We start from the raw sequence: 14,513 nt of genomic DNA, 5'->3' as shown, positions 1-14,513 counted from the left end.
ACCTAGTTTATAATTAGAATTGGTATCTAAACTGATTAATTTTATGCTTATGTTAATGGTCAATAATCAACATAGTGTATTTAATTTAATTGACCGTGTTAATTGCAGTAAGTAATTTAGTTGGCAAAGACTAAAGGGTTGCCGTAATTGAGGTAGATATCAATCTAATTTGGTAACAATCTCAATCAAAGTCAAAATATATTTGCTTATATGGTAATCCTAAGATATGCTCGATTTTAAAAAATTTCAAAAGAAAAAAAAAAGAATAATATTCTCGAGACACTTGGCGTGAATGGTAGTAATCCTAACGAGAAAAGCAAAATAATAACATGGTCCATGCCCAAATATAACGCGTTAAAATCGATCAAAGAAAGAAATATTCACATCCTTTTTAATAAAATAAAAATCAAATAATACGATTATTCCCTTATTCCTCACGATTACATTCTTTAATTGAAAAAAAAGCATTCACATTTGAATTACTCTTTGTTTTTTCATCATTATCATCATCATCATCATCATCATCAAACTAAACTAAAAGAAAAAATAAGAGATTAAGCAAACTAAGAAAAAAATCTCAAAAAAAGAGATCTGTCAAACCAAACCAAACCAATCATACCCAAAACCAATTACATGTCAAACCCAAAACCAAACCAACGAAATCGAATTAGACTTCAGAAACATCGGAGATGGTTGTTGTGGTGGGTATGGTTGTTGTTGTGGCCGTGACCACCATGACTATGACGACGGCGATGAGTCTCCTCGTCGATGATTTCCTGAACATGCTTAAACTCATCAACACGGCAAGGGATCGTAATAGGACCAGCGTGCTTGAACCCATACTCCTTTTCAGCTTCTTTCAAGAGGTCCAAGAACAGAGGATGACTCAAGAACACCAAAGGAACAACGAATCTGTGTAGACCTTCCTCATCGTCTTCGTGTCCAACCAAGATCGCAACACAGCCTTTAGGAACATCATGATGGTTATGGTGGTGATGGTGGAGTATGTGGAGATGAGGGACATGAAAGTGAAAGTTGAACACCATCTGCTTCGGACTCTGTTTTGGACTCTGTTTTTGATTAGATTCTTCAAAACCCATCAAAAAGAAGGAACCTTTTGCACGAAACCAAACAAGAAAACACAACGAATGAGTAAAAAGATCGACGAGGAGGTAAAGAAGAAGGTGTTGATGCTAGAAGACGGTGATAGAAAAAGGCCAAGGATCAACAGCAGAAGAGATTATAAGAAGAAATAGAGAAAGATCTGAGTCGGTGAGAGATCTGGGGATGTTGCTCATGATAGGCTAAGCATGAAGAGATTATATATTTTTTGGTTTTGGTTTTTTTTTCTTATGAGGAAGTTGAGAAGAATTTGGAATTAGGGAAATATATTGTTGCAAGTATATATATACAGATTTGGGTGTAGGTTCTTTGCTTAACGCGAACATTTCCAAAGGGCCAAAGGCTTTTTCTCCTATTTGTATTTTATTTTAGTTTTTTTTTTATTATAACAAAAACAAATAGTTGATGAGGTGGAAATTGACGTGGTAAAAATTTGGAGCGTGTTTGGGCCAAAGGAGTACTTAGGGTAGGGTTTTACCGACTTTAGGAGGTTTGTTACATCACCATATTTTATATAATTTGTATACCACAGAAACAAAACAAAAACAACAAAAGATTTCAGTAGTTTTGAACAGTCAAATCTGTTTAATTTTAATAAAAATTAATGAAGGATAATTCTTAGACAAAACATAGTATTACTATTTACTAAGAAAATACATTAAACCCAAAAAAAAAATAGTACATAATATATATGATTTAAAGTATTATGTGAAAATATTGGATCTAGCTAGTACCATTCATATATGAATTTTTTTTTCTACCTCTTGTCAGCTAAATTTTATAGCATTTGCACAAGGATGCACAAATTGAGAAATTGTCACAAAAAATAGTTAAACAAAAAAAAAATTAAACAAATTTAATCATCTTTGCTTTTGTGTTTGCTTCGTTAATATTATTATATATATGTTTTATATATAATGCTATAGCTTAATATTAATAACTCATGCATATCTTATTATATAAATAAGGTTTGGTAAACATAGACAGACAATTGTTACGACCTCAAAGAAAAAAGATCGTTGTGGCATTCACATCTACGGTAGGGGGTAAAGATTACATTGTTACCTTCTAAGCTAAGATAAAAACGTGCTAATCAAATTTGGTTGATACATATGTGTTTTACTTTGATGATCAGCTGGCACAAGGCCCCTTAGCATTTCAAAAAGCCAACGACTCGGTAAATTATATGAATAAAAAATCTTATATATTTGGTGCACACAAAAAAAAAAAAAAAAAACTTATCAAAAAAGTATATATTTGTGGGAATCTCTTGAAAACATTATAATAAACAAACCGGACGTTTCCAAAAAATCGAGAAATGAAAAAAAGAAAAAAATGGAATATATAGAGATTGAGGTAATGTGTGTTTCACTAGTTCATTGTGTGATCACCGTGGCGTGGCTTAAGGTAAAATGGATAAACACGACTCATGGTGAATGGATAAACACGATTAAAAGGTCAAACCTAACAAGCTATGTATTCATTTTGGATAGTTACAATGTATTTAAAAATCGTTCCCGTGATTCCAAGAGGTGCATGCGAAATTACATCCCCCGTATTCAAATATTATTATATTTCTATCAATTAGTACGTAATCGGTTTGGTAAGTTTTTGTATAATATTTGACTTGATACCAATATAAGAAGTCATATGGTATTTAAGAAAATATAAAACATCAAATACGACATAGATATATTTATATAACGTGCTGGATACTAATATCGGATCCATTCGGGAATATGCTTATTCACATAATCACATTGGTCTGAAATCATTCAATTGGCAAAACTTTAATGAAACAATTACGACATTTGACATTTGAAAGAAAAAAAAAAAAACTGATTCCAACATTTTGAAAATTTGTGGCTTGCTTTTAACCAAACACATAAAAATAGTGGGTTGAGGTTTGAGATGGCTATATGTGGATGGAAGGCATTATTCATTAGGAACATGCTCGTGAAAATAGTTTCAACTTCCATATCGATCGGAAAAAATTCTAAAGCGAATGGTTAAGGACTCCGCCACATCATCCAAACGTAGGCCCAAGAACCTATCTATACATTAAAATGTTATACAAAACACGTCACAGCGTAACGTAACGTAACCCTTACCTGGGATGAGAGTAGCGCGTCAAGCGCATGATGACAAAAATGTCCTTTGCCGAGTAAAGCGCATGTCGCGGCTCCTCAGGTGCCTATAACGCCGCCGATCAATATCACGAGTCCAATTACTATATGACGCGTGTTGCTTACTTGGTTTATTTGCGCTCTCACTTTGGTTTTGCTTCTTATCCGGTTCATCTTGTTACAATGCTTGATAAGGTTTGGTTCAGTTACGAATTTGGTTTGGAAAGTGTAAACACAATCTCAATCCGAATGAAGTTTTACTAGGCCAAAATGAGACCAGCTCGGTTTAGTTTGGTTTTATTTCATTAGGTTAATTGAGAATAAGAAGGTTCCAAAGTTTGCGGACCATCATGTCGGCACGATATGACAAAAGACCTTACGGATGGAGTAATAGCCGTTGGATTACCAAGAAAGTTGGAATCATGTGCTCTATGTTATAAACTTTGATCTTGAGTTTTTTTTTTTTCTTTTTTCTTGATATAAAAGCGAACGACGACTTTTTGTCAAAGAGTCCATACACGCCACCAAAGAAGGCAGAAGGATTAAGCGCATTATAAAAACCAAGTGTCGTTAAGTACAAGATTTATATAATGATTAGTTTACTCTTAATTACGAACTGACGTTTGACAGAATCTAATCAATGATCAACACAACCAAGTAATTTTATACAATATGAACCAAACATTTGTTTTATTAGTAGTACATTGTTATGGTTTCAACCAAAAACATTACAAAGAAGCAAACCATATGAAATTAACCAAAGAAATGTTATTTCAAATCTTATTAAAACTATTTCTAAGTTCTAACCCAAACTTAATAAGCAAATACCTGACCCATAGTGCTTTTGGTTATCATAACAAATTTATATGAATAGGAGAAACGAACCTTTTTTTATTACAAAAGTCGAATCATATTCCATGAATATGACCCACGCATCATCGAAGTTTATGGGCCACATCCCACATGTCAAAAAGATTTGTCTTTCGAGTGGCTCCTCAAACTATCAGCCAAACATTTGAAATATGTTTTTCTAAAGCTATTTGACTTAATAATCTATGTAAATTAATTATTATTATAATTGCATGTGTCTGTTTGAATATAGAGGTTCTCCACCCACGCAATCTAAAGCTTTCATGTTTCAACTACCACAAGAAGAAAAACGAACAAACATTTTTCTATTTCTTTACATCCTCTACTCGCCAACAATAACAAAAGAAATTAAAATCTCTTTTTTTTATAAGTGAAAGTGAAACCTAAATTTAAAATTAAGAAGAGAGGTGTCGTTTTTTACGTGGATGTGATTAGAGCTACTTATCAAGACACGAATTAGCTCGTCATGTAAAACTTACAAAGTAATTTAAAATTGTGTTCAATGTTCATATCGTTTTGACTTCTGCGTTAAAGTCTACCGCCGAATTATTATAAACTATGTATAGTAAAAGCAAATGACACGTCCTGAAATTGATGCCAAAATATATATTTACGTCGTCGAAAGAAATATTTATCTATTCGAATTCGTTTTGGTCTTGATATAGAATCATGTCATAATTCAATTTATGTGCATTCAGATATTCGAATTTTTGCCAATTGATGTAATAGGAATAAGCCTTGGTTGCCACAAAATTGTTTCCTTCTTTCTTTCTTCATCCATTGTGTTTGCATTCTCTTTCGGAAATATACTCAATCTTCACAAAGTCAATAAATCTTTACAAGCTCTGATCAGTTGTAGACTTGTAAGCCTTTTTTTCTGGACATTATTCTTTTTCTTTTTCTCAGAAGTAAATTACTTTGCCTTCTTTCTATTATTTTTTTTGTTATGAAACTTCATGTATATTTTACACACATAATTTATAGTTACTATTATCCCACAACATACTATTTATGATTTTTACACCACAATATATTTTTAAAATATATTTCCAATAAAAATTAAAAGACTATCAATTTTGTTATATTTTATTTGGAGGATATCATAAAAGTTATATTTTCTTGAATGGGCTTCCATTATGAGAATGAGACTGGACCTGGCCATGAACATAAAGCAAAAAAGGTCAGAAGACCCAAAAAAAGAAATGAATATAATTTTTGTTGTAAAAGTAAGAAAGAGGTTTGGTGTTTCTCTTCTTCTTATTCTCATTAATTCATAGAACAAGTACATTATATAGTAGAAGGCAAAGCCTAAACCTAAACCGAATAGGTTATGGCCGATGGGCCTTACACAATAGGATAAGTAATGAGCCGGTTATGGAAGTCCATTCCAAGTGTTTTACAACACTCCCCCTTGGATGACATAACCGTGTTGATGCTAAGGGATCAGTACAATACGCTTGGGGGTGTTGCCTCATTAAAACCTTACCAGGAAAACCCAGTGGGACAAAACCATGGTGAAGGAAAAAGAGTACAACACGCATTGCTCCCCCTGTTCTAAGCATCACTGAAAGTCCTTAAGCCTCCGCATTCCAATCTGATGCTTGAGCTTCTTGAATGTTGATGCCGATAAAAATTTGGTGAAGAGATCGGCTGAGTTGTCGCAAGACTGAACTTGTACCACTTGAACTTCTCCGGCCTTCTGTAATTCGTGTGTGAAGAAGAACTTGGGTAATATATGCTTCGTCCGATCTCCCTTAATGTAGCCTTCCTTAAGCTGTGCGATGCAAGCCGTATTGTCTTCATAAATCACGGTTGGTTCCTTATCATCGACCATACCGCAGTCCGTCCTGATATGTTGAGTCATCGACCTCAACCATACGCACTCTCGACTAGCTTCATGCATTGCTAAAATCTCTGCATGGTTAGATGATGTGGCTGCAATAGTCTGCTTCATAGAACGCCAAGAAATTGTTGTACCACCGTGCGTAAATACATAGCCAGTTTGAGACCTAGCATTATGTGGATCGGACAGATAACCTGCATCAGCAAAACCAACTAAACCTTCTTTGTTATGGTTAGTATAAAATAAACCCAAATCGGTCGTCCATTGTAGGTAACGCAATACATGTTTAATATCGTTCCAGTGCCTTTGGGTCGGACAAGAGCTAAATCTTGCTAGGAGGTTCACGGCAAAACAAATGTCTGGTCTAGTGTGGCTAGCCAAGAACATTAACGCTCCTATTGCACTGAGGTATGGCACTTCAGGACCGAGAACTTCTTCATCGTCCTTCTTTGGACTGAATGGATCTTTATCGAAATCAAGGCTCCTTACAACCATTGGGCTAGTCAATGGGTGAGCTTGGTCCATATTAAACCTCTTGAGTACCTCTTCAGTATATGTCATTTGATGCACAAGGATCCCATTATCTATGTACTCAAGCTGCAATCCCAAACAAAATTTTGTCTTGCCTAGGTCTTCCATCTCAAATTCTTTCTTTAAATATTCGACTGTTTGGGCGATTTCCCCAGAGGTTCCTAGGATATTTAAATCATCCACATATACTGCTATTATCACATATCCTTTGTTTGCAAACTTCTTTATAAATATACATGGACTGATGGGATCATTTTTATAGCCCTCTTTGGCTAGGTACTCATTTAGTCTATTGTACCACATTCTCCCACTTTGTTTCAGTCCATAAAGGGATTTGTCTAGCCTTATGCAGTATTGTTCTCGAGAACCGCTCTTATCTTTGAGCTCAACACCCTCTGGTAATCTCATATATATTTTATTATCCAATGGACCATATAGATATGCGGTCACTACATCTATTAGCCGCAAATCAAGTTTTTCTCTTATAGCCAGACTTAGCAAATATCTAAAAGTTGTTGCATCCATCACAGGGGAGTATGTCTCCTCATAATCTATTTCTGGTCTTGAGAGAATCCTTGTGCTACAAGCCATGCCTTATATCTCATGATTTCATTACTCTCATTTCTCTTTCTTACAAAGACCCACTTATGTCCAACTGGCTTTATATCGAATGGTGCCCTTAAGATCGGACCAAACACATTCCTCTTCTTTAAAGAGTTTAACTCCACGTCAATAGCTTCTTTCCATTTTAACCAATCTTTACTTTGAGTGCACTCTAATATAGACGTGGGTTCATGATCCTCATTTATCTCAAGTGTTATCTTATACGCAAATACTTCATCAATGTCGACATCTTTACGGTTCCATTTTATTCCACACATGATATAATTGATTGAGATCTCATTATTATCAATACCTTCAGGTCCTTGAGGTTCAGCGTCCCAAACCTCATTTGGTATCTTAGGATTTGCCGCGGCCATATCTATAATTTCCTTAACCTCGGTTTGATTTTGCACCTTTCTTAGATTTCCGAGGGTTCTTATCTTTGGAACTTAATGGTCTACCACGTTTCAAACGGGCCTTAGACTCTGTAGCACCTTGATTATTGTGTTCCTTCTGAACATCAATACGTATTGGTGCATTACAAACTGGTATGTACGATTTTGTTACTCTCTTTGGGTCAGCAAAGGAATTTGGCAATTGATTAGCTAACTTTTGCAAATGTATAATTTTCTGGACCTCTGCATCACAGGCTAGAGTCCGAGGATCTTGCCAATTTAAGGATGTTTGATTCCATGATATCTCTTTGACCAGCTTGTTATTCTCTCCACCCAATTTAGGAAATTCGGATTCAGTAAACTGACAATCCGCGTATCTGGCCTTAAATAAATCACCCGTAGTTGGCTCAAGATACTTAATAATGGTGGGAGAATCATATCCAACATATATTCCCATCCTCTTTTGAGGTCCCATCTTTATTCTCTGTGATGATGCAATCGGTACATATACGGCACACCCGAATGTCTTTAGATGAGATATGTCTGGCTCATGACCCGTTAATAATTGGGATGGTGAATACTTATGTTCACTAGATGGCCTGATGCGTATCAGTTCTGCTGCATGTAATATTGCGTGTCCCCAAGCCGACACAGGAAGCTGCAACCTCATAAGCAATGGCCGAACAATCAATTGAATACCTTTAATGAAAAATTTAGCTAATCCGTTTTGTGTATGGACATGTACCACGGGATGTTCCACACTTACCCCCATGGACATACAATAATCATTAAACGCTTGGGATGTAAATTCACCAGCATTGTCTAGACGTATAGTCTTAAGTGGAAAATCTGGAAAGTGGACTCGTAGACGTATAATCTGGGCCAGCAATCTAGCAAACGCAAGGTTTCTAGTTGACAATAAGCAAACATGTGACCATCAGGTCGATGCATCTATCATGACCATAAAATATCTAAACGTCCCACAAGGTGGGTGTATTGGTCCACATATATCTGCTTGGATTCTTTCCAGAAAGTTTAAAGTCTCTTTATTTACTTTGGCTGGTGATGGCCGTATAATAAGTTTACCTTGTGCACATGCTGCACACGTGAGATATTTAGGGATAACTTTCCTCTCTTTAAGAGTGTGCCCATTTGAATTCATTATAAGCTTACATATCATGTTCGAACCCGGATGGCCAAGCCGGTCATGCCATAAAGTGAATTGTTCATTGAACATCTTATTCATTGCTAAGTTAGCTTCTATCATATCAATCTTAGCATGGTAAAAACCGGTAAATAATGCGGTTATAGTCTCTAGGATTTTCTTAGATCCTTGGGTGATTTCAATAATGTATATGAACTCTTAGTTTTCTTCACCCTTAGTTTCAACATGTAAACCATTCAAATGAATGTCTTTTAGACTTAATAAGCTCCTTTTGAGCTGGGTGAATATAAGGCATCATTTAGTTCAAGATGTGTGTCTGGCTGTAGCCTTCAATTAAACTTGCTATACCCGCTTTTGTGCTAATATTGGCATTTTTCAAAATGAGATTATGCAAAATATCTCTTATCATTCAAAATTGTGTGGCTTGATCCACTGTCCACCACAATTATATTCTTTTCCTCAGCCATTTCTCAATATGGACAAGAATTTATGTTTTAGCCATAAAAGCATAACAAATGCATATTTAAAAGTAATAATATCATTGAATTTAAACCAAAATAATAATCCAAACAATAATCCAATCAAATGCAAAGCATAAAACATAAAATTAAATCAAGACCACATTTGAGTTTAATTATCCTCTCTCAAGCAACCAGAAGTTTCATAATCCAATAGGTCATCCTTCTCATGGTCGAAATCACCTTCACCATCGAGATGAATCAGGTTAGCTTCTGGATTCTTTTTCAAATTCTCTTGATAGAGATCAACAAGGTGTTTAGGAGTTATGCATGTCTTTACCCAATGGTTTTCCATACCACATCTATGACAAGTGGACTTGGTCTTATGTTGCGGTTTAAATTGCCCGCGGCCTCTACCCCGACCACGGCCAAAGCCGAAATTGGTTTCCACGGCCTTGACCACCAAAATTGTGTCCTTGATAGGTCCCACGACGAGTACCACCACGTCCACCTCCTCTACGGCCACGGCCATACTTGTCCCTATGGACATAGTTAGACTCCTTAGTCTCTTTCGGCTCTTTAGGCTCTTGAGGGTTTTTCTTTGCCATGTCCACCTTGTGAGCTTCTGGTAATGGAGTAGTACCAGGAGGTCTCAATGCACTATTTATCATCAATAGCTCATTGTTCTGCTCAGCTAGCAGCAAACAAGAGATAAGGTCTGCATATGTCTTAAACCCCTTTTCACGATATTGTTGTTGAAGCAGTATGTTATTGGAGTGAAAGGTAGAGAATGTCTTCTCTAGTAGATCCTTCTCAGTAACCTCTGTATCACATAACCTTAGGATTGATACTATCTTAAATAGCTCTGAGTTATACTCATCCACCGATTTGTAGTCCTGGATTCTTAGGTTTTTCCAATCAAATTGAGCCTTTGGTAGGAGCACCGTCTTTTGGTGTCCATATCTGCCTTTCAGCTCTGTCCAAAGGTCAAGAGGATCTTCAACAGTGAGGTACTGGTTCTTGAGACTCTCAGCAAGGTGGTGGCGTATATGCATTATTGCCTTGTACTTATCCTTTTCTGCACATTCAACCTCATCCTCAATGCATTCGCATAAATCCTTTGATTTCAGATGGATCTTAGTGTCCAAAGCCCATTGCAAGTAATTGTCTCCAAAAGCATTAAGGGCAGCGTAGGAGAGGTTGTTCAGCTTAGCCATCTGCATAATGCAGAAAATACAACCGATCATTAGCATGCGGTATATGAGACCGAACCATGCAATCAATATTAGGCCATGCGGTATATGAGACCGAACCATGCCAATCACTTAGGGTCATGCGGTATATGAGACCGATCCATGCCACAATATTACACTCAAAATTTCGTGGTTTAGTATGCATGCAAAGACAACAATCCTTGGTAGATTATATTCTAGTATGCAAAGTTTTCCTTTTACCAAAATTTACTTTTCCTTAAATTTTCCTTTTTCTTAAATTAGGATTATAGCAAAGTTTTAGGAAAATATTTTTTAAACCTTTAAGATAATGATTATAATTAATTTAGAAGTTATCCAAGTTTATTTTCATGCAAACACATAATAATTTCCTATTTTAAAATTTTAGTTTTTAGAGTTTGATTAAACAAACAATCTTAATCGGTTTTAATCCTTAGAATAATCAGTTTAAATTTTCTTCTATGATTTTCGAATTTAATAGTTTAGTTCTAGGGTTCTTATGCAACAAACAAAAATCAAACAACCCTAAACTTTTAATCTTAAGTAATTCAGATTTTAGGGTTTAGATCTAAGGATTCATGCAACCAATTCTCAAACAATCATAATCAGATTTTAATCATAACATAAACATTTTAATTGCAACCAATCTAAACAACCTATAACAACCGATTTTAAAGTTTTAAAGTTATAGGGTTTAGGATTTCGAAACTTATGAACTTGTTTGTTTGATTGTTTACTTGTAGTTTTAGGGTTCCAATAAATTAAGGGATCAAGTTCGATTTATGGGTTCTAAGGAGGTTTGATTTTATTTACCTTCCACCGTTTGGAGGTTGACTGGATTTGAACCGGGAGCTAAAGACCTCGGTTGTACCTTGAGTTGATCCACGAACCACGAACCTCGAATCAGGATAAGAACACAGCTTGATCACGAACAGAAACTGGACCACGAACTAGAATTGATCACGAACTGGTCACGGACAGAGCTTCGAACAGGAACTGGCCGCGAACACCGATGGGAACTGATCGCTGAATTTGGACGAACAAGAACTTTGTGGGCGGCGGTTTTTAGGGTTTTAGGGTAAGGGTTTTTCTCAGCTGGTTTTAGAGCTTCGTGCTGATAACATGTTGTAAAAGTAAAAAAGAGGTTTGCTATTTATCTTCTTCTTATTCTCATTAACTCATAGAACAAGTACATTATATAGTAGAAGGCAAAACCTAAACCAAAACTGAATAGTTTATGGCCGATGGACCTTACACAATAGAATAAGTAATGGGCCGGTTATGGAAGTCCACTCCAAGTGTTTTACAACAATTTTTTGTTTCTTTTCCAAAAAAAATAATTTCTTTGTGGACAGTAAATTTAAGTTTTTTTGTGCAATGAAAGAACATAGAAACTTCGATAATTTATAATTACTAAATTGCAATATTAAATTAAAAAAAAAAAAAACTCAACAAAAATCATAAACAATTATATCTTTAAAAAACATCCAATTTTTTTTTCCTGCCACACACTGAGAAACAGCAGGAGAAGGCTCTGAAGCCTTTCTTCTTCTTTCTCCACACTCTACTTCTCGAACTCGAACCCTTTTCAATGGCTTTCACATTGTCAACCACAAAGACCTTCACTAACATAAACTGCTCAAACACTCCTTCAAACATAACCACCTTTAAGCCCCTCAAGCTTCCTCTTTTCTGGCCATGGCAAAAGGTAACAACACGCCAATACATTTATAAAGCAAACGTAGCAAAAGGCTTCTCTTTTCGTATGTAATTAGGTGAATGAATTGATGGTTTAGGTAAAAATGGGTCCTTTGAGTGTTTCACCGATGGGTTTTGGGACATGGGCTTGGGGAAATCAGCTTCTTTGGGGTTATCAGACTTCAATGGATGATCAGCTTCAACAAGCTTTCGAATTGGCTTTGCAAAACGGAATCAATTTGTTTGATACTGCTGATTCTTATGGCACTGGTAGGCTTAATGGTCAAAGTGAGAGACTTTTGGGGAAATTCATCAAAGACTCTCAAGGTCTGTTCCCTCCCTATATCATAGGTCATACTGGATTCATCAGGACAAATTTGGCTTTAGTTTTGGTTCTGAAGTACATCCTAGAGCTGTCTTGCTTGATGTGTTGTTACTGTGGTGGGTTTGTGTGTGGATGCTTAAGCTGATGAGATTGCTGTTGTTTTCAAATTTCAGTTTTAAAAGGGAAACAAAATGAAGTAGTGGTAGCTACAAAGTTTGCAGCTTATCCATGGCGTTTAACTTCTGGACAGTTTGTGAATGCCTGCAGGTCTCTCTCCTGGCTTGATTTTGTCTCTGTCTCTCTTGTTTTTAGTACTTTTTGGTTTTTTGGAGATTGATGATAGATTGAATGTATTTGTTCTTATGTCAGAGCTTCTTTAGACCGGCTTCAGATAGACCAGCTCGGGATTGGACAGCTTCACTGGTCAACCGCAAACTATGCGCCTCTACAAGAGCTTGTACTCTGGGATGGTCTAGTGGCAATGTACGAGAAGGTTGCGTATAAATCTACTGACATATGAAAACTCCTTTTACAATGATCATTATGCACTTGGGAACTGGATGATAAAGGTTCATCTTTCTCAGGGACTAGTTCGAGCTGTTGGAGTCAGTAACTATGGACCTCAACAGCTTGTGAAGATTCATGATTACCTCAAAACCAGAGGGGTTCCTTTATGTTCTGCTCAAGTACAATTCTCATTGCTAAGCATGGGGAAAGAGCAACTAGAGATCAAGAGTATATGTGATGAGCTCGGGGTTCGCTTAATCTCTTATAGTCCTCTTGGTCTAGGAATGCTAACTGGGAAATACTCCTCTTCAAAACTTCCAACTGGTCCACGGTAAAAGTACTTACAGATTGTCCAACAATCGATAAAAACAAAGAAGTTGTTTCTTATTTGTAACTATGCTTTTAACACTTTTTAAAACAGATCGTTGCTGTTTCGACAAATTCTTCCTGGATTAGAGCCTTTGCTTTTAGCACAGAGAGAGATTGCAGAGAAACGAGGAAAGACTATGCCTCAGGTATTACTTCAACTTTCACAAGGTTCTTGGGGAGAAGAAATGTGAAGAATGAGTTTTGTTATCTGGTTTTGCAGGTTGCAATAAACTGGTGTATATGCAAAGGGACAGTGCCGATACCGGGTATCAAGTCGGTTAGAAATGTTGAAGATAACTTGGGTGCTCTGGGATGGAAACTTACAAATGATGAACAGCTTCAGTTAGAATATGCAGCTAAAGAATCACCAAAGTCTATGATTCAGAACATTTTTCAGACAAGATGATAGGATAAGAGAAGATGCTAATACATCTAGACCACAAATGAGAGCAATGTGTATTACATAATATATGAAAATATTGTTATGATTCGACTCAAACCAAATCTACATAGATGGATAGAACTCGAAACATTGCGTACGGAAAAAGTAATGATATCAAGTTATTTAAAAGCTTAGATTTGGACATAATGTTCACATTTCATGCCGGTAGACATGATATGAGCAACTTAGCATCGTTGTGAGGGACACATAAACAAAGTTATCGATAGTTGTGTTCTTTGCTCTTTTAAGCTCTCTATCCATACTATACTAAGTGACCAAACTTATCATTGCAATTTCTGAATTTACATAGACAACATAAACTTATCATTGCTTCTCTTCTTTGTTAATCGGAACATCATTTAAAAATTAAAACAATTATAGTTCCAAGAACATGCAAAGTATATTTCATAACCATTAAAATAAAATACTTATTTGTACCTTATTATTAGAATAATCCTTGTCCATATGCTTTGTTAGTTTAATATCAACTATATTCCAGATTTGGTTAATGTGACATACGCGGCTACTACATTCAATTTAATAAACATATCTTTGGCTTTATGCTAGTCAAAAATAAAAAAGGTATTGTTATTTTTCTCTTTATTCCGTTACACTTTAACTAGTAACTAGTAACAAAACAAGTCACAACAAAATAAACAATAAACATATCATTTAATCAAATTCTTTTTCAGTCTTTGTTTATAAATTGTGCTAAAAAAAAAGCTTCTGCAGTTTTTGGTTTGATTTGACTAGGTGTTTAGATATTAATAACAATTGGTTTTGTTCTCTTTTGTTAATTGTATATCATCAAATATTTTAGACTCGTT

The 14,513-nt window shown here is 35.7% G+C and overlaps 1 protein-coding gene and 3 pseudogenes across 2 annotated transcripts; 1 reads left to right on the top strand and 3 right to left on the bottom strand.

The window, feature by feature from the left end:
• Positions 1–388: 388 nt before the first annotated feature.
• LOC104725880 (auxin-responsive protein SAUR32 pseudogene) lies at positions 389–1,414 on the bottom strand (annotated as a pseudogene).
• Positions 1,415–5,679: 4,265 nt separating this feature from the next.
• LOC147935399 (secreted RxLR effector protein 161 pseudogene) lies at positions 5,680–6,486 on the bottom strand (annotated as a pseudogene).
• A 2,799-nt stretch (positions 6,487–9,285) lies between these two features.
• On the bottom strand, positions 9,286–10,330 carry LOC147935398 (uncharacterized; annotated as a pseudogene).
• Positions 10,331–11,805: 1,475 nt separating this feature from the next.
• Positions 11,806–13,815, top strand: LOC104725879 (pyridoxal reductase, chloroplastic). Of its 2 annotated transcripts, XM_010444630.3 has the most exons (7): positions 11,806–12,053; positions 12,142–12,370; positions 12,542–12,635; positions 12,738–12,861; positions 12,953–13,206; positions 13,297–13,390; positions 13,465–13,815. In XM_010444630.3, the coding sequence occupies exons 1-7, from the start codon at positions 11,937–11,939 to the stop codon at positions 13,648–13,650; spliced, it is 1,098 nt and encodes a 365-aa protein (XP_010442932.1). In that variant the 5' UTR covers positions 11,806–11,936; the 3' UTR covers positions 13,651–13,815. The 2 variants fall into 2 exon arrangements, with proteins under 2 accessions (XP_010442932.1, XP_087330405.1); XM_087474279.1 differs by lacking the exon at positions 12,142–12,370 and having other exon boundaries at positions 11,849–12,053.
• The last annotated feature ends 698 nt before the right edge of the window (positions 13,816–14,513 follow it).

The sequence above is a fragment of the Camelina sativa genome, chromosome 11 (assembly GCF_030686135.1).
Source record: "Camelina sativa cultivar CO46 ecotype springtype chromosome 11, ASM3068613v1".
In the NCBI taxonomy this organism is placed as follows: Eukaryota; Viridiplantae; Streptophyta; class Magnoliopsida; order Brassicales; family Brassicaceae; genus Camelina; species Camelina sativa.
Note: the sequence above shows the minus strand (reverse complement) of the source record. Positions and strands in the feature narration are given on the sequence as shown.

Bases quoted from the DNA above. Each gene is read 5' to 3' on its own strand.
- LOC104725879 (XM_010444630.3), top strand. From the start codon at position 11,937: ATGGCTTTCACATTGTCAACCACAAAGACCTTCACTAACATAAACTGC. The intron at 12,371-12,541 runs GTCTGTTCCCTC...TTCAAATTTCAG, and splicing joins ATTCATCAAAGACTCTCAAG to TTTTAAAAGGGAAACAAAAT. The intron at 12,862-12,952 runs GTTGCGTATAAA...CATCTTTCTCAG, and splicing joins TAGTGGCAATGTACGAGAAG to GGACTAGTTCGAGCTGTTGG.